The sequence below is a fragment of the Polyodon spathula genome, chromosome 3, assembly GCF_017654505.1.
Source record: "Polyodon spathula isolate WHYD16114869_AA chromosome 3, ASM1765450v1, whole genome shotgun sequence".
In the NCBI taxonomy this organism is placed as follows: Eukaryota; Metazoa; Chordata; class Actinopteri; order Acipenseriformes; family Polyodontidae; genus Polyodon; species Polyodon spathula.
Genome location: NC_054536.1, coordinates 66,784,070 through 66,809,582, shown reverse-complemented (window position 1 = coordinate 66,809,582; position 25,513 = coordinate 66,784,070). Strand labels below are relative to the sequence as shown.

General features: G+C 36.5%; 1 protein-coding gene and 1 long non-coding RNA gene across 4 annotated transcripts in view; one reads left to right on the top strand and one right to left on the bottom strand.

The window, feature by feature from the left end:
• The window catches only part of LOC121313334 (solute carrier family 66 member 2), a 51,365-nt gene extending 37,636 nt beyond the window's left edge, over positions 1 to 13,729 (top strand). For all 3 annotated transcript variants that reach the window (XM_041245744.1, XM_041245746.1, XM_041245745.1), the window contains 2 exons: positions 1,653 to 1,869; positions 12,507 to 13,729. In XM_041245744.1, coding sequence (XP_041101678.1) covers positions 1,653 to 1,869; positions 12,507 to 12,714 — 425 coding nt within the window. In that variant the 3' untranslated portion in view covers positions 12,715 to 13,729. The remainder of the gene's footprint in view (positions 1 to 1,652; positions 1,870 to 12,506) is intronic.
• Positions 13,730 to 14,178: 449 nt separating this feature from the next.
• Positions 14,179 to 18,076, bottom strand: LOC121313336. The gene is made up of 2 exons (XR_005949973.1): positions 17,946 to 18,076; positions 14,179 to 14,506 (listed from the first exon to the last, which is right to left on the bottom strand). It is a non-coding gene; the product is annotated as an uncharacterized LOC121313336 (long non-coding RNA).
• Positions 18,077 to 25,513: the final 7,437 nt, after the last annotated feature.

Below are 25,513 nucleotides of genomic sequence, written 5' to 3'. Positions count from 1 at the left end.
CCCTAACAACAAAGGGATGATAGAGCCTCAACACAGCTAGGTTTCCTTCTGTTTTTTTTTTTTTTTTTTACTGCAATGGCCATCTGTGTTTCTGATACTTGAAGATTATGGCAGAAGGGAGAAATACTTTGCCATTCACTGTAACTTCGGCCCTTAGGCAAACTGTTATCTGAACAAGGCAGATGTACTACATTAAAAGGCTTGATTTTTTTCCCTCTGCAGACATTTAAATAAAGGCCAATTCAAATAAGCTTTATTTTTTTAAACTTGCTTTAGGTTATGATCTAGTAAAGAAGACGAATAAAGAAAGACAAAATGAAACTGAAGAAATTATTATTGCATATTCAAACATTCCATGGGTACATGTATTTCTTTGAACAAATTATACAGTAAGACGTGACACACTTATGCATATTAATTTAGAACTTTGCATGGACAATTATTGATGTTATTCAACATACTGTGACTATTGAAGGCGGTATCATTCACATTCTTGTGAAACTCTGTGTGGGGTTTCTTTGCTGCAGATGCCCACCACAGACTTACTTTTTTCATGATACAAAGAACAAATATTTTTAACGGCAGGGGATGTATTTTATGTTTCTAAAATGTGCCTTTCAATTCCTTTCAGTGAAGTTGTGTGTGACTATTCAACAAACTTTCTGGTGTTTAAAACACTCAGAACTTCTTTGCATACACACATTTTGGTCCGCAAATGTTTCAAGACGTTTATTTATTTGGGATAATCAAAGAGTTTCATATTTTTGGATTATCAAGAGGCAAAACTTTCTAATTTTCTTGTTGTTTTTTACATTTGCATGATTTTAAAGACGTGCCTAGCTGCAGTGCAATAAAAAGGGAGCTCTGTGTGAAATGAACTGCAAAGTGACTGTTGTGCACTGACATCACAAACACAGGTATAAAACCCCTTTGGTCTTGGACAGCTAAATATAGGATTTCTGCTCCAGCAGATGTCAAGTTTCTTATATTTTTCTGTCTGATTTAATTCGCACCAAGAACTGGTTCTCAAATTCAGCACAGCTATCTTTGTACAAGGAATGACTTTGACCTTTGTTTGCCAGTGGGGCACCATATACTTTCCCTTTTGAGACTTGCCATCCATAATCCTCTCATACTAATAACACTCACGCAAGGGACTAATGCAGTGTTCCAAAGGCAGCTATTATATAGCACTGTAAAAATATAATAGGCATTGTGTGCTGGTTTATAATTTATGAACACTAACTTTCTTCTGCCAACCAGAATTCCAAAAGCTCCATTAGGCAGGATAGATGGAAGTGAATCTGAGGCCACAGATGTTTAATCCCTTGTGTTGTTCAATAGAAAACTATTAAAACAGAATCATTTAAACATATTTAGGTTGTGAGTATGTCAATGTTTGTGGTGCTGCCATAGACACAGTTTTATATTGTTATAGTGGTGCCATATTTATTTCATTCAGTTCCTAGTTCCTCTCTAGTTGGCAGTTTGTTTTTCAATAATTTTAACAGTGGCTGTCCATACTGTAGTACTGTTTATTATTCCCCCATTACAAAAAGACATTACAGCAAACTTATTCAATCACTCTGTCTCACCCACTATGACATGTAGTGGACTAACTGACCAACACCATTATTTGTCTTTGGTTTCAGATTTTGAATTGAAATACTTCTGGCTGTGGAGCAGGTTTATGGATTATCTGCAGTGTGTCCTATCATTCACTGCTTTAGCAGCTTACATTACCTACCTCTTCCTGGACTCCGGTATCTTTGTGGAAACACTGGGCTTCCTTGCTGTGTTCACCGAAGCCATGCTGGGCATGCCACAACTCTACCGCAACTACCAAAACAAGTCCACTGAGGGCATGAGGTAAGGGACCACAGCATCTGTAGAACAATATTGCTAGTCTGCTGCAGAACAGTTATTAATAGAAACATAATTCACAAGTCAGATGTGATGTATTCTAAAAGATGCCTAAATTGAATACTGCCTTATAAGATCAGTAGACAACTTCCATTCTTCTGTTGTGCCAGTCCTCTCTTTACCCATCTCGTCCAAGCAAGGGATGTTGCAAACTGCGGAACTCTAGCCTCCCCGGTATATCTAGTCTGAGAAGTCTCCACCTGGACTCATCTGGTGCCTGACCAAGTAGAGGTCCCTGATATTCCTCCATTACCCTGCATGAGCGCGAAGGCCAATGCAGAGCTCCCTGCGGGTCCTCAGTCCATATCGGCTTCCTGGCTTGAGCTTTGACTTGGTGAGCCTCCGTGGACCCTGATTGACCATTCTGTTTTAGCGTTACTTGTCGAGTTTATTTGCTGCAAAGTAAAACTTTGAAACAGCAGAGACAAAACAGACACAGGTCTTGCATATCAAGTTGGCAGTTCTAATTGTAGTGTTCGTTTAGCACTTTTATCAGTAACTGAAACTGTTCTGTAACTGAAATTAATTTCCACAACAGTATAAATAGCGCTAATTAAAACAAGTTACGTATTGTCTGCTGTGCATGTGCCACTTAAGGATTGACAAATTAAATTCTGCACAGAGCTGTGCGTGTAATTATAACCACCTGAAATTAATACATTTTCATTGCAATACTCGTTGTGATATGTTTTCAAAGTAAAATGAGTTATAACCATGGCTGTTAATTCAGGCTATGATCATTTTTAACTACCACAGTAGATTTTAAGAGTAAGTCATGTCATTTTAATAGCCTGCTCCTTGCACAGTGTATGTGTGTATGTAGATAGATATATCGAGATATATTAGAGGTCGGCACGGGTAGAAAATCAGGAACCAGGTACCCACTGCTGCGTACTTCATGCTGCAGGATTCTTTGTGACATCTATTGGCCATATTCCATTGTTGTTGTTGTTGCTAATGTAATGTTGTGCTTGTATTGATTCAGGCCGATGCAAGGGTTACAATAATGGAGATTTTAATTTATTTTCTCAATCTGATCTGTAGTTTACACAGAACAAAAGTACATTAGTTCTGCTTCTCTTTCTCTCGCTTTTCCGATGTATCTGTTTTTGTCGCATTTGATTTGACATCTTTATTGTCCACCGGTCACTCTATGGCAAACACAATAGCCCAAAAAGAAACTTAAAAGTGCAGTCCTCCAAATCTGAACTGATAAATAAACATAAATATTTCAGTCTTACATTAACTTGGCATCCACGCAAAGCATTGTGTGGAATTCTATTTATTTATTTTTATAAATCTGGAATTGGCAATTTATTTTTGACTCATTTTCTCCCCAATTTGGAAAGCCCGATTATTTTTTTCAACCTGGCTCACTGCTGTGAGCCGAGGACACCCTGGGCGACCTAAGCCCTCCCCACTCGGGCGGCGCTCAGCCAATTGTGCGTCGTCCCTGGGAACTTCCGTCCACGGTTGGCAGTGGAATAGCCTGGACTTGAACTGGCAATCTCCAGGCTATAGGGTGCATTCCTGCACTCCATGCGATATAGGGCGCATCCTGCACTGCATGCGATGCGCCACCCAGGATCCCTATTATTTAACCCGAAACAAAATAGGTACATGTTTCGTAAGTGTGAGTAAGGTTTTTCTCATACTGATTTAATTTTGTACTTTGCACCTTATGCATTTTTAAGTGCGTATGCTTTTTCTTAATAACTTCATTAAAATAAAAAAAAAATGTTTACGGTTTTGTTTTTTTTCTGGGGTACATCGCTCACAGTACTTTAGTTATTTGTTTATTTACTTCGAAATAAAGGCTCTTATTTCATCTTTTCGGTAAGAAACTATATTTGCACAATAACTGTAGATGAATCATTCTGGAAGCCACACAGGAATTTATTAATGAATCACAGTTATCACTGATTTAAACCCAACAGGATATTATGTGATTTTGTTTCCGATTTAGTTCCTAAGAAGAATAGCCGCCGCAGTTATTATTACTGAGGTGCATTCGCCGCTAATGCAAAGCTTGTTTTAACATTGTCTTTATTACGCCAGCCAGTGACCAGCGCTTACAACTGCATTGTCATGTTTTCTACATTTTCTATAAATTCTCAAATTAATAATCGATACCAGGGTAGTAAAAGAGACCCAGGTCGAGCAATTTAAAAGTCAACCCAGGTCTTCAGGTACCCATGCCGACCTCCTATCTATCTGTCTATCTATCTGTCTATCTGTGTGTGTGTGTTTTTGTATATGTGTGTGTGTGTATATATGTATATATACACACACACACACAGATAGCACTATATGATATATAGATGTACTGTATGTGTTTGAAAGGAGGATACAAAAATGAAAAACCTTTAGTGTACGTCCAAAAAAAATTTTTTTTGGCATATATAATGTGTGTAGTGTGGCGTTACAGGTAGAAAGTCACATTGAGAAAGCTGTTCAGTTCTGGCACTTAAACAAGCAAAATGCCATGTATTTTTGGAAAACAGATATCAAACTCACTGTGGGAACCACAGAATCCAGAAGGGCTTTGAGTGATTCCAAACACATTGAAATAGAATGTGAAATGTGAAAAAAGGAACAACACGTTTGAACTTGTAAATGTATAGTGTGAAACTTAATCTGCAAAATGAAGAACAACAAGGTAATAATAATGTTGTTAAAACGTGGAGATCCAAGCAAAAACTATATGTTTCTGGTCACACTTACATTTGTGTGTGTGTGTGTGTGTGTATATATATATATATATATATATATATATATATATATATATATATATATATATATATATATATGAGAGAGAGAGAGAGAGAGAGAATTCGTTGTCCAATTAGGACCTATTTTTTGTTCTGTATTTGCACTGTAGGTAGATAAGTGTATAATTGTTAGCGGTCCACTTTTTTACGAAACAACATCACTTTGGATGGTTTTGATAACAATTTTGTATTTCTGCTCTGTTTCTCCACAAAGTCATGCTGCCTAACATTTGACCATTTTAGTTTGATAGCCAGGCTATCATTTGTTCTTTCCCATGCCGTTCAGTGGCACAAGAGGCACATCAGTGTCTCCATCTTTGGGGACGAGCTACATACTGAGTTTGGACAGGCTTAGCCTGCTTGTGGAGGTCAGACTCTGGTCCTGTTTCTTTCTTTGCTAACCGAGTCAGATTTCTTCCACCTGGAGCGCTCAATTTAGATTTGCATCCAGGGTGAGTCAACCTTGGCCAGGGATCACCCATTGGCCTCCATATCCTAAGGGTATCTTGATTGGTCACCGGGGGGGCTGTTGTAACACTTACTGTGGAGCCACCCACATCAAAGGACAAGGTTATCCCTATAAATAGAATATGAACCATTTTCTGTGGTTGTGCCACATGTCATTGCTACTCTTTAGTTAATGCAAAGAACAATCAACCATAGAAACAGCTTGCTTTAATTAAAATACACAATTAATTAGATTTGCTATGTATCAGGGTTGTAATGATCAGCATTTTAGTAATGGGGATGTAATTAAATAATTGGGTTGGAAAAGGTGACATTAAAAGAAGGATCATAGAGCATTTAACACCCTTCCTTCGGTCCTGTCTCTCCATTGTGCTTCCAACATGAACAGAAAACCCCTAGTGAGTTGAATGTTATTCTTTCGGTTCAAATCATGTTTGAAGGGGAATTAATTGAAAAAGTCTGTTTTAGTTTCCCCCTGGAGTTGGCAGGCTGTAATACAGAACCAGCAAACAATTTAACAGGCCTAGAAGCCAGTGACAGTGGTTCCATGGAGAGGTCCTGAGCTGTGTCAGTCAAGAGCTAAGTAATTCCTAAAGGACCAGGTTGGCTGGGGCATGATGGCTCCATGAGTCCTGACAAGTGCTATTACATCTACATGCATAGCACCTGTTCTGGGATAATGAGTGCCTGACTTGCCATTGTAAAGGGGTGGTGGTGAGGTATTTAGACCAGTATCTTGTGACAGAAAGACCTGTTTGTTTTTTAAAATTTTTTAGGACTTTTAGTTCTATAGGCTTCTGAAGGATTTAGACATTTTTTGACAGCTGTTCTAGCATCGTATAATTAGAAGGAACTGCACCCATGCGTTTTTAGTTATGTTTTTAGAAATACATTTTTTTAAAACTTATTTTATGATATAAGAATTTTTTTGTAAAAAAATTTCGTCTTCCTGCAGAAAGCAAGCTATGTAAATCATGTTTGAGGGGTTCAGGTTATGATTTCACACAGTGACATAATAATGAAAACATTACGGAATGGGAAAGTTCACCATTATCAGACATGGTTAGTAAAAACCAGTGCACTTGCATATGGAGATTCCTCATAATTGCATAAATATTTGTAAAAATATGAATAGTCTTATTGATTATACCAATATTTTGCAGCCCAACTTTCAGCTATGTTGCCCTGCTCCATTCTTTCTGTGCTAGTGTCTGGTTTTGCTCCATAGCACATAATCAGCTATTCATGTATTCATTGCAGTGATAATGAAGGGCACCCCCCTTTTAAAATTCTCTTTGCTCTGCCAAAAAGGAGCAAATGGCAATATTTATGAAAATATGGTGAAAGCAAAGAAACAAATTACAGTGGAAATGAAAAACGCCTTCATTAATTCATTTTGGAAAGAAAGAAAAGATCAGCCTCTGTACTTCTTCAGGTCAATCACAGTGTGCAGTTTAAAGGATTTATAGATATATATATATATATATATATATATATATATATATATATACATATAAGTAATTCAAGAATTTTTAAAAACCCATTATTAAACGCTAGTCGACGGACCTATTATTATGTTATCAGCGTACAAAAAGTCTTCCAAGACGCCAAAAAGGTTTACAATGTTGGCAACGACCTCGCTCACCTTTTGTCGACAATCTATTTAATCCTATGCACAAGCATTATAGGTTATGGTTTGTATTTTTATTAGTATCGTTTTTTGTTCAAAGTTAGACGATATTTCAATGTTTTAATTCCTCCAAAAACACTCAAGTAAAACTTATTTTTGACAAACCTTTTGAGAATACTGAATAAGGTATATTATTATTATTATTATTATTATTATTATTATTATTATTATTATTATTCCTGGACATTCAGTTTAAATGATTTATATGACTGTACTTTTCTTTGAATTAGTGAATCAAATACTATGGAATAAAGATGATTACACTAGCTTGTTCGAAACCTGACACTCGGTTTCTAGTCAGCAGGTCAGTGACTTTATTATACTGATTGTCACTGTAGTTGTGAGGTGCCGCAAAATGATCTGTCGATCTTTGGCAGGTGTTGTGACTCTTGGTCTCCCATTTCGTGGCCTGTTCTTGACAGAGTGTGTCTGGTTACACTTTCTCGCCAGGTTTGAAATTGCTGGCTGTGAGCACCCAAAATGGTGAACCACAGTACGCTGCCCTAGTCCAGCCTGCTGATTTCACAAAGGCGCATGTCTTGACAGACATGGCATATTGTTTTTTTCTGTGATTTTCTTTATTGCTTTTATTCAAGCTTGCAATTCAACAGCTGAAATCACTCCATAGCCAGTGTCCAGTTAACTGTCTCACTAATTAAGTGATTAAGTGCATATGCAATTTTAATTTTGTATCTGCAATTACTTTCACTGAGCCTATACTTACATCTACCCCAAAATGTTTTCTTGCATTCAGTTTTTCATTCATGAAATAATATTGCAGCTTAGTTTCATTAGTGGAAGTTAATGTTATCAGAGTCTTCCCAGATGGCTTAAACGGTTGGGATAAGACTAAAGTTCAATTTGTCAAGCTGTCAGATCTCTCCAAACAGCGTGTACATGAACATGAAAATAGCACTGACAAGAATGCAAAATATTGAGTAACAAGGCCTGTAAAGTTCTCAATACTTTCAAATTCTTTCTGAGTTGCTTTTAAAATGTTGGACTATGCTTGTGCATCTCCAAGATTTGGCCGCTCGGTATATTCCTGGCTTAGCCCTGATATTTTTGAATGCCAGGATTATAACTGTCCCATTGGTTTGATTATTGGCAGCTGGGTATTTAACCACCAGCGCTTTGGAATTATATCATTCTGCTGTAATTATTTTTTGGGTCCCCTGCATGTGTTACCGAGAGTATACACAATACCATCAAAGTTTCTTGTTGTCCTAGCAAGGCCCAGGCTTTAGTACACTTTAGTAAACATTCAAAATGTTTTGGTGTGTATGCTGTTGGTAGTAAATGTGGGAGGCTAGTACAAATACTGCTTAACTTTTCCAAAATTACATTTATCTGGAATTTGAATCACAGCATATTGTTTGGTCCAACTTGACTTATAGCCACCTTCTGTTCTATAACATTGAGGTACCCTGAGTACAGAGATTCACTTACCTACAGTTTTAGCACTATTTTGTTGAAATATGTTACATACATTGATCAGTTGCTAGCTGTTTTCCTCTGTGGTTTCATCAATCTCTTTCTCCATTAAAACTGTTTGTTTTGGCTCCAGATTCTTCTACTTTATCATACCGCATGACGCTAATGTGCAGCTGTTTGAAAATATGTTTATTTACATATGGTTGTGTGAATTAAAGGTTGAAACTGTACTAGCAAGTGTATTGTTTAGTAGGCTTCTGTTAGTTATTTTGATGTGTGTCTGAAGATTAAGCTTTGAGATGTAATAGTGATTGCTCTGTATAAATGGTTTCATCTGTAGCTGTTAACCCTGATATACTATGGAGTTGGGGAGCAATTAATTTAAATGTTTCTTCTGTCCAGAAAAAAGAGCACTGACAGTAAAGGTTATTGCTAATGGAAATGTTCCATAAATCTTACCTGATGTGTACTACAGTTCGCTATGTAGGTCTCACATGGTGGTACCAGATACCATTATTTTATTTTAAAATGTTTTCTGTTCCACCTACTTCTTTCAAAACTGTGCCTGTGAGCTCTTCATTGCGAATGTAAACCACAAGTAATATTTATGAAATTCTCTTTTTTTGAAGAAAATGAAATTTATAACAGACAAACTTGATGAGTATGCTGGATAAGCAAGTTAAGTCTTATCCAAAGTTCAACCTCGTACTTGTGATTGTCAGACAGTCACGCTTGGTGTCTTATAGTCTGTAAAAACCGAATTAGAAAACCAGCACTTCTTTTTATTATCTATTTATACAAGTTTAACACCTCAAACACTTTGGACTAACAACTGGACAGTATTTGTCATGGGCTTATGTGCATGCCAAAAAATAAAGGTGACACAAAGGTGTCTTCCTGTGTTTCAAAGCAGTGGGTATTACCCCTTGAAAGACAACAAATTGGCCTAGTTGACATTTACATATTGTAGCTACCTTTCGTTAGTCTTATACCATTTCTATTTTTGACTTGTATTTCAACCTAGTCAACCCATCTAATTTTGAGTCATACCCCCTGGCCCCTGGTTCAAGGGGGTGCAAATCTAGTATTAAAAACTGTTTGCTTTATGCTGGTGAACCAAAGGAAGCTCACTGTCTGATACTTAAGCTAATGGAATGTCTTTTACAAGGGTAGCCAATCCCCCTTTTACGTGTCAAGTAATTGGTGTCATGGGAGGGATGTAAGCAGTTGGTGGTCAGCTGCTTTTCTGCATAATTGACCCACAACCTGAAAGTAACTAGGACGTATTAGAAAACCGACAACTATTGTAAGTGCCTCGCTTTACCTTCTTTTAAAAGCCTGCAAAAACAACATCTTTATGTAATAAGTAAATAGGAAAATTACCTGTATTAGTGGTACCAGGTAGTGAAGCGGTGAACAGACTATTATAAAAAATCTGTTTGGAGATATGAATAGAGCATTCTAACAGTCTTAACATGCATTAATGTGAACCGTCAACAATTAGGAAATTGCCTTGGAAGAATGTAGTCTGAACAGGAATTATAATGATGAATAGCTTGAGTAAATGAATTGTTCTTGCTGATATGTTTTTGTTCATAAGCTTTGTGACATTTAAAACTCTGGCATGTAATACCCTTCTTTTTGGTTTAATGATGATTCTTACTGGCAACTATTATTTTTATCTTCTGAGAATGTCTTAAGACACCCGCTTTGTTTACTGTCTGTGCCAGTAAAGAAAGGCATGCCATGTTGACAATCCATCAAAGCCTTGCTAGATAAAAACACAGAGAACAGGCTTCTCTGAGGTAGCCATAGTAACCAGTACCCTGTATAAGTTCTTGGGTTTCTGTTTTGTTTGCTTCAGCAGCTGATGTTTTTCTTTTCTCATCCTAGCTTTTAAAAAATGTTGCAATATCTTAGTATATATATATATATATATATATATATCATGAGCTATATATATATATATATAGAGTATAAGAATATATATATATATATCGGAATATATCCTAGCTATCCTAGCATGAGTACACCCGGGTATAGGAATCTAGAGAACCGTTTATCCTCTTAGTTCTAACTTGTGTACAATGTTTAAAACAAGTTAAGACACAGATTTCCATATACACGCATGTTCCTGCCATTATTTAAAACATAAACCAAAATCACAGAGCCTGAAACTCGGCCCTATAGTGTCTTTTGGTATGTCTTATGGTTCATCACATTTTTGTAGATATAGCTAGGGAACTGCGTATTCACTTGTGATGAAACTTAATAAGGGCAGTCTTTAGTAAACGTTAACTAAAGTCTCAAAACTTAGTGGTTAAAAGGAGGTTTGCTGGCTGTAAGTCTGTCCTGTCTTTTACACTTCTTGTATCTAAGTAATCCCTTACCTAGTTTTGACAAAACTTGGTGAGAACTCTTTAGCGCAGGTTATTTTCAGTATCTGTGGTATATGGGGTCTGCCTGTCTTTCCATGTGTATGTAATACTCCAGAATAGCTTTATGTAGCATACAATAAACCTATTGAATTTCGTCCAGGTTGTGCTGATGTGCCAAATAGCCTCGCAATTACTTTCAATACAAGGTGGTTAACAATGTTGCTTTCATGAAATCTCAAGGTTTCCTGTAAATTGACCTTGAAAGCATTGAAAGCCAATTTTAAAGGCTAGATAAATTTTTTTGTAATCATGTTTTTATTGTTCATTATAATTCATTTTATTTTATTCTGCATGGGCTGCCTTAGTCGTTGTGTTAGAAAGCACATTTTCTATTTGATTAAACTTTTACTTTAGTATAAAGTTTTTGCAAGACAGATGCCTCCTTATTTAAAAAATATTTTGCAGCACCATGTTTTATCCACCATGAGGGCAATCGTCTTTGACAGAAGAGCTTTCTCACTCCTGACATATCTCAGTAAGCTTCCCACAGTGCCTTTTATGGCTTTTTGTAGATCAAGAAGATGTTAAGATCTGAGCCAAGTGTCTGTTTTTGAGAAATGGCCTTGCAAATTCCTTGGAGAATAGCCAGCCATTGCTTGCACTGTCTGCCATCCTTTGTTATTATGATGCCGTAAACTATATGTAACTATGTGTACCCTGTCCAGCTCCAGCTTGTTTGGAAATAGGTTACAGTACGTAAATCTTCAGATTAGTTATAATAATCTGCAGTATTGTAATCTAGACTAGATACATGGCGTTTAAATGTGTTAAATCAGGTGGTGGTTGGTTAAAAGCCAATACAGTGAGATCACCTCAAAACATTTTCTGTTTGTAATATAAGCAGTCATAATTTAATTGTCTTCCTTTTTTATGTTTTTCATGTGGTTGATTTTGGTTTTTGTTTCAAGTATTGGCTATTTATTTTCCCATTGTTCACCTAATTAAATAATTATATGTGAAGTTCTTTTAGAAGAGATTTGAATTGAATCTCACCACTCTGGCAGCCTTAAGTCTGTTTATCTCCCAGTGCAAAAAAAGGGGTTGTACTATAATGTATGTGAACAGTTTTAACCCAGTTAAAAGGTACTGTATTTTTTTACTTTGAAATTTAAATTAAAACTGTTTGTCCGTATGTGGTTATCCAAGTCTTCAACAATCTTTGGCCAGCATTTTGTCTCCACCGTTCTCATTACAAAATGGTACAGTGACCAAAATGTCAATTCAATGTGCATCCCTTTTAAAAGCCACTACTGATGCTTTTGGAAATATTTTTTTCATGTCTTCTGAATTATGAAATACATATAATTGCTCCCAAACTGTCTTTTTAAACTGTTTGTTAATTGTACTCTCTTAACCTTATTTTCTCAATTTTTCTCAAGTAGTTAATTTCTATTGAGTTTGTCTACTTTAAAATTCTTTCTCTAATAATTTGTTCTTCATGTCCTCTTTTATTAAGATTTATTTAATTATTTTCTCTGTCTTTCAGTCATTTTCATCAGAACACATTTTTTTCTTGTCCTTATACCCAGGCTTTTAGGAATGGTTCTTTTTGTATGGATAGGATGTGCAGATGAGGTACTGATGCATATCAGTAGGTTTTGAGTAAAGATCTGTTTTAATAATATTATTTGCTACTTTATGAAACTGGAAAAGAGATTCTTCTCCATAAGGTTTCTTGTCTAGTTTACCCCATAACATTTCCTCCCATTTACCCATACACATGCTTATGTGTACATATCCGTGACAGTGGTGTTAATCTGTTCTTTGCTTTTTCATTGGCAGCATCAAGATGGTGTGCATGTGGACCAGCGGGGACACCTTTAAGACAGTCTACTTCGTGTTGAACCAGGCCCCGGTCCAGTTCTCCATCTGTGGACTGCTCCAGGTCTTTGTGGACGTTGCCATTCTTTTCCAGGTCTACTACTACAGCCGCTATCCCCAGAAGCCAGTTTCCCACACTGTCCACACCACCAGTGCCAAGGCACTCTGAGCACAAAGTTGTAAACATCAAATGTGTCTACCCACACACTCCTGCAGCTACCTGGGGCTTTATACACATGGCCAGTAACTGATTCCACCAGTTTGAAAACCAAACCTGGGTTGCTTGCATTTATGGATTTGTGTTACTACAATAATGGACAAATGTTTCTGCAGCTGTAATTTATATTTTTATATATAAATATATTAAAGACACTTTTTTTTCCCCTGCAACTGGCTCAAGACGATGAAGATTGCCTTTGCCTTTTTGATGAAAAGGATGGTTCCATTTTAAACAGATTATGTTATTAATTACAATATTTTTTTTTTTGCGAATCTTTTACGAATGTACAACAGAACTGATATTGACAATTTTGAAAGGGCTTATGGACTTTTCTGCCGTCTGAAAGCTTTTAAATTGTCTCCATTTCCTGGCACAAGATTCATTAACGTCATACTTTCTTCCTGCCTCTCTATTCCCATGTGTTCCTGCAAAATTCACAACTTAGTTTAAAAGAAACAGGATAGCAGTGATGACGACTCCTGCTTCTTTTGAAAATGTCTGCCTGTGTACGTCATGGATGATTCCAGATAAGGCAGTAACATTTTTGTTCGTCTTTACTCGGGCAGTCAAGTCATTCTACTCAGATTTAAGATGCAGGCCAGTTTTGAGAAGAAATAAATTGTTTACAAATTGCGTCTTAAATTGAAAGCAATACGGTAATTGTAATTGGTGTGTATGTAAATGTAATATCCTCAAGATTATATTTATGTACGCTGGTTTGCCTTCTCGTTTCAGTACGCCACATGTCATGTTACATCATACTATTTTCATGAAGTATTTATTTACCTTCTTATTGTGCAAAGGTCATCGCTGTGTTTGGTTTAAAGGTCCCAGACCGTGTCAGGCTGTTGTATCATTTATATCTGCATCTTTCACTGGTGGTCTTGGTACAAAGTTTACTCTTCTGACACTTACAAACATTTAATGTGATTGGCATTTTCTTTTCATTATTGATTTAATTTATGTCTTGATATATAGATATACAATTTCGTGATTTATGTTTGATGCCATATAGTGAACACCATGGGAAGTACATCTGATATTTTTGAAGACAACTAGGTAACTGTAGAAATCATCAATGTTTAAGGTCCCTAAAAGTTTCTGCTTATTTCTGATTGTAATTTTTTTACTCTGATTATGTACCATAAAGACAGCTTGGAGGGATGCGGTACAGTAACTTCGCAGAGGTGATATCTGGAACCATCTTTGGCTGATTTGTGCATTTTTAGTCATAACACAATGAAGTGTGTTTGCATTGATGATTTAAAATCTGTTTAAATAGGGTCCATTGATGAGGAAATATATAGGATAAGACGGTACACATCTGTGTTTCAACAGGTAACCTATACATTGCCTCTGTGTGACAAGGATGGCGTTGTGGTGCAAAATAACCAAATGCATTTCAAACAGTAGTGGTTTTGTAAGTAACCTGGTTGTTTATTTAAATCAGAGCAACAAAAAGTTTGTTAACTAATAACAAACGCTGCCAGTTATCAGCAATAGTAACTCGGCAGCAAAGCAAGGCTGAGTCCCAAATTAACAATAATAAATAATCCTGCTGCTGGGCAGTGCTGTGCAGCTCTGCTCCTGTTCCGCGATCACAGCTGTGCTGCTGCAGTCCATGTTTCACTCCACAGGGTCTGCCTGTACGATGCAGTGAGGTGTGTTGTTGTGCTGTGCAGGGGAAAGTGCTGTGGATCCTCTGCTGGCTCCATTGTGGCAGCGTCCCATTCCTATTCCTCTGCAATACACAAATCAACCCGTGCTCCATTGAATTAACACACAGCTTCAGATCAATGTCAATGTAACTGCCCCCCTTGAAACAAAAAAACTAGTGGTGCTGCGCACTCAACTGATTACAGTGGACTTGTTCAGTGTTATTGCAGCTACGGCCCGTCCTTGAGATGACCGACTTCCACCCCAGCCTTGATTTTGCCATCTCAAGGAAAGCGCAACCCTGACCTTATCAAATGCCCCTTCTGGTTGGGAGGTAGACCTACAGCTCGGATCCCTTTGCTCTCTGTTAGTTTGTTAGTATGTAGTCTTTCTCAGTGTATTAAGTTCAGAAAGAAAGACAATGTAAAATAATGTTATGTTTCTTTTAGTATCACTACCATTTGGGGCATCCATAACTCCACAGTGATTTATTATTTTATGTTTTTCAACAACAGAATTTATGAGAAATCCTCATGGACTGGTCACAAAATGGAAACAGCCAGCAGCGCACTTGAAATTGGGTGTAGGCCAGGGGCACTATGGGCAGAAATTTACATTTTGAATTGTTTAGGAGCCATAAATGAACGTTCCTCAAATAGCATAATGATTGCTGTATGAGTCATTTTGGTGTATAAGTTTTGGTCCACCCTTATGTGTACTGCAGTAGATACTTAAACATGAACTAGCTTTTGTTCCCCAAGCATACTAGTTTCTATGTATAAAGTGTACCCAGGTCCTTTATGATTCACAATAATGTGTTGGCACTAAAGATCCCCAGTCCAGGTACTTAAGAAAGATGTGAAAGAAACAGTTTTTTAAAACATGTTCTGTTGTTTAATAAGGTCTTTCTACTTCCCTGCCTGCCTAAGTGACCTTACAGGGAAAAGGCACATCCTGTACAGTTGAATGTTTTATTCATGGCCCCTCTCACAGGAACTGGTTATTTGTCAATGGACTGTCTTGTTATACAAAGCCGACGGTGATTAGCTGCCATTGTACAAGATGCTCAGATCTGGATCTGTTGGGTTCCACTACTTACAAAGGTCCTCCTGGACCACCAAAGTGAAAAAAAGTGTCTAGCAGAATACCAAGCAAATTACGTGAACATATGTTGCTGTAAGAAATTGTTGGATACCTTAGTTTATTTTACAGGTGGTTATTATTATTATTATTATTTATTATTATTATTATGATGATGATGATGATTATGTTTTATTTTAATGGGCTTTATTTTATGTGGGCGGGGATTGCTTTGTTTTTTGCTGTACTATTTAAGCAAATGAAGGGTCAAGCTTAAAAGTCTGTTGCAATGTCTGTTTGAAAGGTTTCTGTTAAGTTATGACATTTTGTGACTTTTGTTACACCACTGCAAATCAATATGTCATTAATTAGAATTTGCCAGTGATAATTCACAACAATGATTATGTTAGGGTTAGAGTTTCTTGATTTCCCTGTAATAACTTAATGAAAGGTTGTCAAGGTTAGTAAAATGTTTTTTTTTTTTTTTTTTTTTTTTTTTTTTAATATTAGGGGTGTGTTAACATCTGTGGTGTAAACAGTAGTGTAAATAATATATATTTCCTAATAATTTACACTCCACACTAGTGTAAATAGACATGACCATGGGATAAAGCCATCTCCCTTTTGTGAATTCACCTGTTGTATAGAGAGCATGCCTTTCAGTGTAAAAGCCACAACATAAGGGGCTGAAAGAAAGGTCATGAAATAGATGAAATATCCAAAACCTTGGGTGAATACATATAAAAGCAGGCCTGATGTTTATATTGACAGACTGCTCATATAAACCAGTTGACTCCAAAGAACATTCATGAAAGATATCCACTTCTAGTTGTTACTCTTGCATTTTATTGGTCCAGTCAGTTAAATGTTTCTTCTGCTTTTCTGTCAAATTAAAACAGAGCCCTAATAAGGTGCAATCTAAATTAACAAATGGAGAGTTTTTATACAATAGCAAATATCATTGTTTGATTTCTTTTATGCCAAAGTTATTTAAGCTCTGCATAAAAAAGAGAACTATTTATGGGAAGGTAAATGAAGTTCTAATAAAAGTGAATGTTACAACTTTTGACTGGTGAGTGTTCATTATGTTAATGTTTGTGTTTGAAATATCTATGGTACGTCTCCCAAAGTGAAGTATTTACATTATGTGGCTTAAACCAAATATTGGATGCTGTTAAGAGTTCCATAAATAAAATGCAGTGTCACATTCCTGTGTCAGTAATGGTGGTGGTGTTCACAAAGAAAACAATCCACTGCTGTTTCTTATCCACAATTTCAAACACACTGCCATAGATTCTGCAGTAAAACGTGTAAGAAACCTGAAAATCAGGTAGACCTGTAATGCTTGTAATGCTAAATCATTGCGAGGGGGGGGGGGGGACCTAAATAGGTTGTGTTGTTCCAAAGGTCAGCGTGAACCCTTCTGCTACTGGAAATGAGGTTACAGAACGTTTGGGTGCTATGGTTACAAGTTTTCCCTTGCAATTCTGGAAAAAAAAAGCTTATTTCTATTTATTTCAGCTCCACAATTCATGCATTAAAAAACAACTATCAATGATACTGATTCCAAAAAAAAAATTATCATTTACAGGTGACTCAGTTACAGTTTTATCCTACAAATGTCATTGTTGTTTACAGTTTCAAATATATATATATTATATATATATATTATATATTATATATATATATATTATATATATATATATATTATATGCGGATTGCCCTTGGTCACACGGAAATGCCTTCTTGAAACGTGCCCCAATCTACGGTTACTTTACGGACATCGGACACAGGAAAATGTAATGGTTTTTACTGTGTTTATTACTTACAACAGAAAGAAAATAAAAACAAAACCTAACCCAATCTTGGGCCCTATCTAAACAAATATTTCCCTAACTAATAACAAGTCAGGCTAGGCCTGGTACCTTGTCACCAAAACCAAATCGCAATCCAAGTCGTAGTCCAATACCTTTTCCAATAGTTTGTTTCCCAGTTCTCGCAACAATAACAATCCGATCTCTTGCTCTCCAACCAAACTCCTACCATCACCCACATCCTTTTAAACATAAGTACTGTGTACTTATTGCATAAGATACGATAAAGGCGTGTGTTGACAGTGCAGTCGGTTACTGTAGAAAGAAGCGATCGTGTTAGATCATGCGTAAATGCAGCAAACAAGGACGTGTTCATTACATTAGTCACAATACAGATTATTATATTAATTGTGACAATGTTCAACGTTGTAAGCATTATTTATCAATATTGAGATTTACAATCTTAGCTACAATCTGAAATATGTGTGTGTATGTGTATGTGTATATATATATATATATATATATATATATATATATATATATATATATATACACACACACACACACAGAGCGTGAGAGAGCGCAAGTTTTATCGTTTTAATGAAAGCTGTACGATGAAGAAATTTTTACCATTCATAACTGACCCAGCATCATCATCGTCAAAAGCGTCGATGTACTCAGTGCTTTCCCCATTGCTATTTTCCGGGCTGGAGATCGCCATGGGTCCCATAAAATCCAAGATCCGTGGTGGGTTTATTTCTGGCCTGTTGCTCAGTATTTCCGAGAGTTCTCAGACAAACTTGCAAGTTTTCACCAGAGATAACACGGACATAAAGGAGGTAGCTGCTTCTGCATCCAGCGCTCAAAGAATATCACTGACATTTGCAGAGTTTTTTGGAGATGTTATAGTAATAAAATAATGACTTGGATCGCATTATTGAGGAGTTTGGTGATAAAAACGAGTGATCGGGAGAGTATCTACGTCTATAAAGAGGTATGTGAAAAATACAGCGAACAAGGGGTGGGGCTTGGCTGGAGATGCAGGACTTTTGTTTTCGCGATTCAGTACATTTTAAACCTGCTTTACTTTGGGGGAAAAAAAACCCCAAATATTTAAAACAGCGAGTGTGAAAATAAATTGGACCTGACGCGCCTGACAAGTGCTGAATAAATGGACTGCTAAGGGTTCATTTCTGCATCGTTCCCAGCTGCTACCCCTTAAAACCGACATTGTTTTAATCTGCTACACTTGACCTAGTAGGGGAGTGGTTTGAGCTACGTCACCGCACTGACACATTAAGGCCGGTCCAGGGCCTGCATTGGGTTCACACAGTCAGATAGACCGGCCCTGAGGTGGCATTGGTACTTTAGGCCGCATCAAAAAGCTGGTCTAAATTTCACCCGACCCAGGGCCGCCTTTTCATTTTTCCAGCGTTCACACATGAGATAAGGCAGCCCTGGGCTGGCCTAAACTGCAAATGTGAACAGGGTTTAATTAATCCCCTAATTAGTCAATTGATTTAACCTGGAGTTGGTCCTAACTCCAGTAACCACTACTGGGTCCTAATGCCCCCCAGGTATGGTCTCTGCCAAACAAAAGTATTTATTCCAACCAGGCTTAATTAAATCTATTTAACAGTTACCATGTACCAGTTTATCAATGAACCCATTTTTAGTTTTAATCTCAAGCACATTATATTATTCAATTTCTTTGTTTACCACCCAGTTGGTTTACGTTCACCTTTCACATTTTGCTCCTTTCCTAACCAATCCTTCACTATATATATATATATATATATATATATATATATATATATATATATATATATATATATGGCTGTAATATATATACGCTGTAAGAAAATTGCGGGCCGAGAATTTGTTGGGGAAACCACAACTTTTAACGCAAATCACAACTTTTTAGCGTTGCTGCAACTTTTAATGCGACTACAATGTTTATATAATTTTTATTGTAATTTTGGTGCAAAATGCAAGTACTGTATGTTATGCATCATTATTGTTAGCTGCAACTCTTCACTTGTAATGAAACACAGAGTAAAACGTTTTATTTCAAATGCTGATAAAGAGGGAGTCTTAAGAACTTATGTTCTGGTTATCTCTTTGTATGTTTTTTCTTGTTGTTTTATAACAAAATCCATCTTGAAAGCAAGTATCTGTGCAAACTGTTTATATTTATGACCGCACCGAAACCATAACTTTGATACACAGTGGTCGCAACTTCTTGATTAAAAAAATCTTTAACATTTTCTGTTAAAGATCCTGGTGATTTGATTCATACAATCAATCATCTAGGTGCTCTTTCAACACATTACTCTTGTAACTTTTTACATTGTAATCTCTATACCAATATTTCTCATCAGGGTGGTATTGAACGTTTCCTTAGCAATCAAGATGGTGATCATTTACTTTAAGCTTCATGTGTATTAACTGAGTTTTACATTTCAGTCAGATTGCTTTCTTCAAATGAAATACTGGGTGCTACAATTATGATAATTTATATGTAGGCTATTTAGAGGAAATTACTATTTTCAATGCTTCAGTAAATGTCCACTTATCAAATATTGTTCGTTGGAAAATATATTTTGACGATATTTTTATCTTGAGGAAATTCTCACGAACTTTCTTTATTTCATGATTCTTTGAATTCTTGTAATGAACATCTTCAATTTACCATGCAATATGACTTTATTTATGGATTGTTAAAAAAAGGTCCATCTTTATACCAATTTATATAGAAAACCTGCTAACAGCAGACAGTTTCCACCCACTTCCAATAAAGTATACTTTACCTTATAGTCAGTTTTGTAGAATTAAATGTATTTACAAACAAGAATCAGATTTTGGGCTATATGGGCTAGATCTGAAGTGAGAGGATATTAAGATAAATGTCTTCATGCTGCTCTTCAAAAAATAGAGCAGATACAGACTCACTCCAGCGCTGTAAAATGAATGCATCTAAATATAGTTCTGTCATTTTTGTGCAGTGAAAATAAAAGGAATTATAAAAAGATATTGGTATATTTTGAAATGGGATCCTTCTGTCTCAGGTTCATTTGCTGTAACCTAAGGGACACTCTTGTGAGAGGTGAATTACCTCCATCCTCCATGCTAGCTCAATCTCTTTTAGCTCCCATTCGCAATGGCAATTATAAATGTGACACTTGTGCACAATGCAGTAACACCGCAAATGTCATTCTTTTAAGCACCCACTTACTGGAAAGTCATTTCCATTAAGGGAGTAATTTCTTGTACAACTCAAGGTGTAATTTATATGATTTAATATCCCTGCGGTAAATCTTATATAGGTGAAACTAAATGAGATCTTAAATATACAATAGCTGAACATCATAGTAAAATTAGGTGCAGAAATGTAGTCTATCCAGTAGTTGCTCATCACTTTTTTCATGTTGTTGAACATGTTAGCTTGACGGCACAAGGGTATTTATAGAGAGGAAAAATATTATTTTAAGTAAAATGCTTAAGTAAATATATGTTTTAAAACTCACGTTTAAATGTAATGACCCTCAAACATCTGTGGTCTCTCAAACATCTGTCATTTCAAGTGTCCATTAAAAAAAAAAAAAAAGATTGATGTTATGAACTGGACTGATTACACTTATAGCTGTCCATTTTTTTAGTAAAACTTTGAAGCAGCCAATGATAACGTTAGCAGGTTGGACTTTTTATTGAATTGGAACCCTCCGGCCTTAAGTGAAATATGGGGACTGGCATTTAGTTATTATAGCGATAATAAGCTCAGTTATCCAAAGATTGTTGACAGATCCCAGACCCTGAGACTCAATAGAAAATTGGGAGGTTAGGCAGGTATGGGTCACAGGCAGATAATATGCACTCGCTGCCTACAAGAAAAATACTTTCCTGTTAAAAATGTACAGATGACACGGCATTAGCGTCTTAAAAACAATATGGAAGCCCATAGTGTACATGGTTACCTGCATATCTGTTATGTGAACCACTGTCTATAATAGCAGTGTAGTGTTTACCATTATCTTTACTACCATCTTCTTGCTGTATTTGGTTCTCAAATGTCATGGTGGCTTCTTCGGTGGCCCACGTAGGTTCGTTGAGGGGCGACTGTTTTTTTTACCTTATTCTTTTCATTCTGCGACTCCTGTCCAGGAGATTGAGACATACAACTTTTCCCCAAGTTTTTCAGCGTTTGTGTGTTTGAAAAACAAATAAGTGTCAAGTTTAATCACTTCAGACGGAAGGTTACGTGACGTCTCAGTACACTCTGTTTATATAAATCTACATTATATTTCTCACAGAACAACAAAAAAAAAAAAAATCTTGTTCATTTTTCGGATAGCTTTAAAGCACTTATGTGTTTACCAGGTAGCCTGTAGTTGTGATTCAACTAATAAGTGCTTGTGATCAGGATGGCTTTGCAGGGGTGACATCAGACCAGAAACAAGGGTGACGTCAGACCAGAATCCAAACATTGATGAATGCCGGTGAATCTGTGACGCTGCGGCGTCCAGTTTTATTGTAAACAATAATAAATCACAAACAAAAAGATTTAACCAAAGCACACAAAACAAAGGGCGCATTGGCCAAACAAAGAGACAAACAAAACGGACATGGACGAACCCAACAAGTATTGTGCTGGAGCTTCTAGCACGAAATAACAATTGTTAATATAGTATCTCTTTCTCTCTCCCATTCTCCACTCACGAACACACAACCCCGAGTGAGTGAAAACATGGTGCTTTTATGCAGCTGTACCGAGACTCGATTGCTAATCAATCATTCAATTGGAGTCTCGGTACAACTGCACGTGAATTAATAAAAGTGCAATTCCCCGTGCTCACATATTTTACCTCCATGTGAAGTGCTGTACAGTCCTTGTGCCTAAATACAAATATACATTTTAAACACTTGTGCTTGTAACCCATATTAATAGCCTGTGTATTTTATACATAAACACCAACATTAACACACTACAACAACATAAAACCTTAATAAACATAAAGGGTCGGGACACTCCGCCACAGGGCTAAAAAGGAACAAGTATTTATTGAGCTAGAAAACAATAAACTTACCACAGGATATTATTCAGGCCCTATCATGCCCTTTTTTATTAAGTACAGAAAACCAGATAATATGAAATGCTATTAAAAAACAAACAAAACAAAAAAAACATGAGATTAGATTGGAGGCATTATTTGAGCTCTAAAAGGGCATACAGCAAGTTATTAGGTAAACAAGAACGTATACACAATTCCATAAGATTTAAATAAAAATAAGCAACTTCCAATATAAAGAAATGCAAAAAAAAAAAAAAAAAAACAATTATACCTACTTAAACATTTTCTAACAAGACTGTTCATATCTTTCTGTCAGGAAATATTAATGAAACAGTATTGGACAGATTTTTATTTTTTTTATTAGTACCAGACTGTATCCCCTCTCATTAAAAAGAAAAACACTGTCTCATAGTGACATTAGCTTGGAGATGAATATCTGAAAACAGCCCTTTCAGGCAATTTAAAGATGCTTTATAGAAGTATTGCTCAAATTGTACAGCCTTAAACTACTTGTTAAAATCCAATAAAGTAAGCTCGTGTTCAGCTCACCGCTGCAACCCCTGCGCTGAGTCAGGAGAGACGAAGTCGAGCACACATGTCCTCTGAAAGATGTGCTGTCAGCTTCTTTTCAATCTTCAGGCCCGCCATGCTGCTACCTTCAGAGCTACAGCGTCGGAGGACCATGCAGCTCGCAGGTGCCCAGCAAGTCTACATGGGTCGCTGGTGCACCTTGGCCTACCTAAGCCCTCACCACCCGGGGCAGCACTCAGCTGATTGTGCTCTGCCCCTTGGGAACTCCTGGCTGTGGAATAGCCTGGACCCGAGCCAGCGACCTCCAGATTATAGGGCAAATCATGCACTCCACACGGAGTGCCTTTACTGGTTCCTCTCAAGGCAGTTATAGACAAGCAACTACCTCAGGCTGTGCACTTAACTATAAAGCTGTATAAAGAACTTGCTTTATTCCTATGACTGGATTTTAAAAATGTATTTTAGAACTGGTAGCACAGGAGCATGTTCAGTTGTTTTATGTCTAGTCAGAGTATTAGTTCAGGGAAAAGTGATAAAAATATTTACAGTAATTGATAATTTGTTGACCTTTTTTATATTTAACCCATTATTTACTCTAACTTCTCTGTGGTGTCAATTTTATCATTCAAGTTTCATTTTAAAACTGCATCTGGATATTTATGCCCTGGTTATTGCTATGCATTGTAATGCCCAATATTGACAGCTTACAAACAAGTATAGTGTAAAAGGTGCTTTTTACCCAATTCAATGTATTACCTTGGCATGAACATGTCAACCCAGACTGTCAACTCTTGACCCAGACTGTCTTTCAGTAAGTAATTAATTTATTATATACAGTACTAGAAATGGGAGTTTTTGTGAACAAAAAAACATTCCCTTTGAGCATTATGTAAGGTGAATGGCCTTTCCAATGGAATGGTTTATAAACATGAAGTAAAATGGATATGAAAATGATCTGCATCATTGATATAGCCCCATAGGTGGCAGTGATTATTAGAGAATCATAGAACTCTGCTATGTGCCAACTCTAAAGACACTTCTCCAAGTGTGTGATCAGTATCATTGCTATGTTCAGAGGCTTAAACAATGTGGTAATTAAACTGTTAATTTTTCAACCATAGAAAATGGTAAATGTCTAGTAGGTAAATGCTCTTATTGACATAATATTGACTCAGTGTACAAAAGGTATTCAAGGTCAGAATTTTGTCTGTGTCAGACATAACGAACAGCTTCTTTTTATGTTAGGTAATGCAGCTTTGTATAAGTTATGGACAATGAGCACTCTATGTGCCATAATGGAAGTTGCACCAGTGTTAGCATAAGATCTACCAGCCAAGTTTCAGTGCTCTGATGCCCTTGAAAGCAATATAATTAACAATCAATTATGCTGTAGTGTGGCTTTTCCAACAAAATACAAAAAAAAATCTACAACAAAAAAAAACGTCACTCTTAGTTGCTGGCAGCTAAAGCTTTTGAAATAATACCTCTCAGGGTGTGACTACATACAGTGCTGTGTAAACATTGTATGGTCAGCTGACAATCATAACATATTTGTGATGAAATAAATTTGATTTTTTTTTTTTTTAAATTAAAAATAAGCTGAACCTAAAAACATTACATACAGGCATTTAGCAATACATGATTTTGTTTACAAATTACAGATCCCTTCATTACCACAGCACATTTTTTAAACACCCTTTAAATGTTTATAATCTTTAATTTCTTGGCTCTCAATATAAGTTCACAAGCTACAGCAAACAAGAAGGTAAAGGGACAGAGTGTTGTCACAGATTCCCCCACAAACAGAAACATCTACAGGGGACTTCTGCTTGATAACATTCTAAGTTGGTTTTTGACTTCCCCCCCAGGAAGCAAGTTTAGCATTTTGATTGAGTCACGACCATGGTGGAACTGCTTTGCAAGTTATCTTGGTGCAGTAAAGAAGGCTAAAATGCCACTAAAGACATTTAAAAGAGCGCACTTTTGATTATTAAACATGATGGGGAAAGGCTGCCTCCCAAGGCACAATGTTATATACCTCCCCTCCCTTGACTCCAGGCCACGTGTAGTGACTCTCAGATTCCTCCACACAATTATTCCTAGACTGCTCCACACAATTTTTAACAGAAAGTGACATTTCTATTATGTACTCACCATTTTTAATATACCCAGATAATCACTGCACATAAAAGCAGTGACACCTTTGCCAAGAGGAGTCAGCTTGCTAGAGTAGCTTGGCAGAAGAAGCAACTTTCTGTCTCTTCAATATTGATGCTTGAGACTTTTGAAAATGTGAACCAAGGATGCAGATACTGCTATATTCAATGTATGAAATATTATAAAACCAAATCATTTTTGTCAAGTCCAAAGTCCAAAGTCAAGACAAGAGTTTCAAATGTGGCTTGTTTTGAAACCATCTAGCGGGTAAATATTGTCTTTTGTGGTTTGTTCATTTTTTGGCTATTTTTACCGTGCATGTTAAACCGATTTTTTCTATTACTTTTGATTAGGAGGTCGTCATCAGTGCAGGACTTGAATCATCACAATGCATACTAACAAATTTAGACCTGTATCAGTACAAACATAATTCAAATTTAT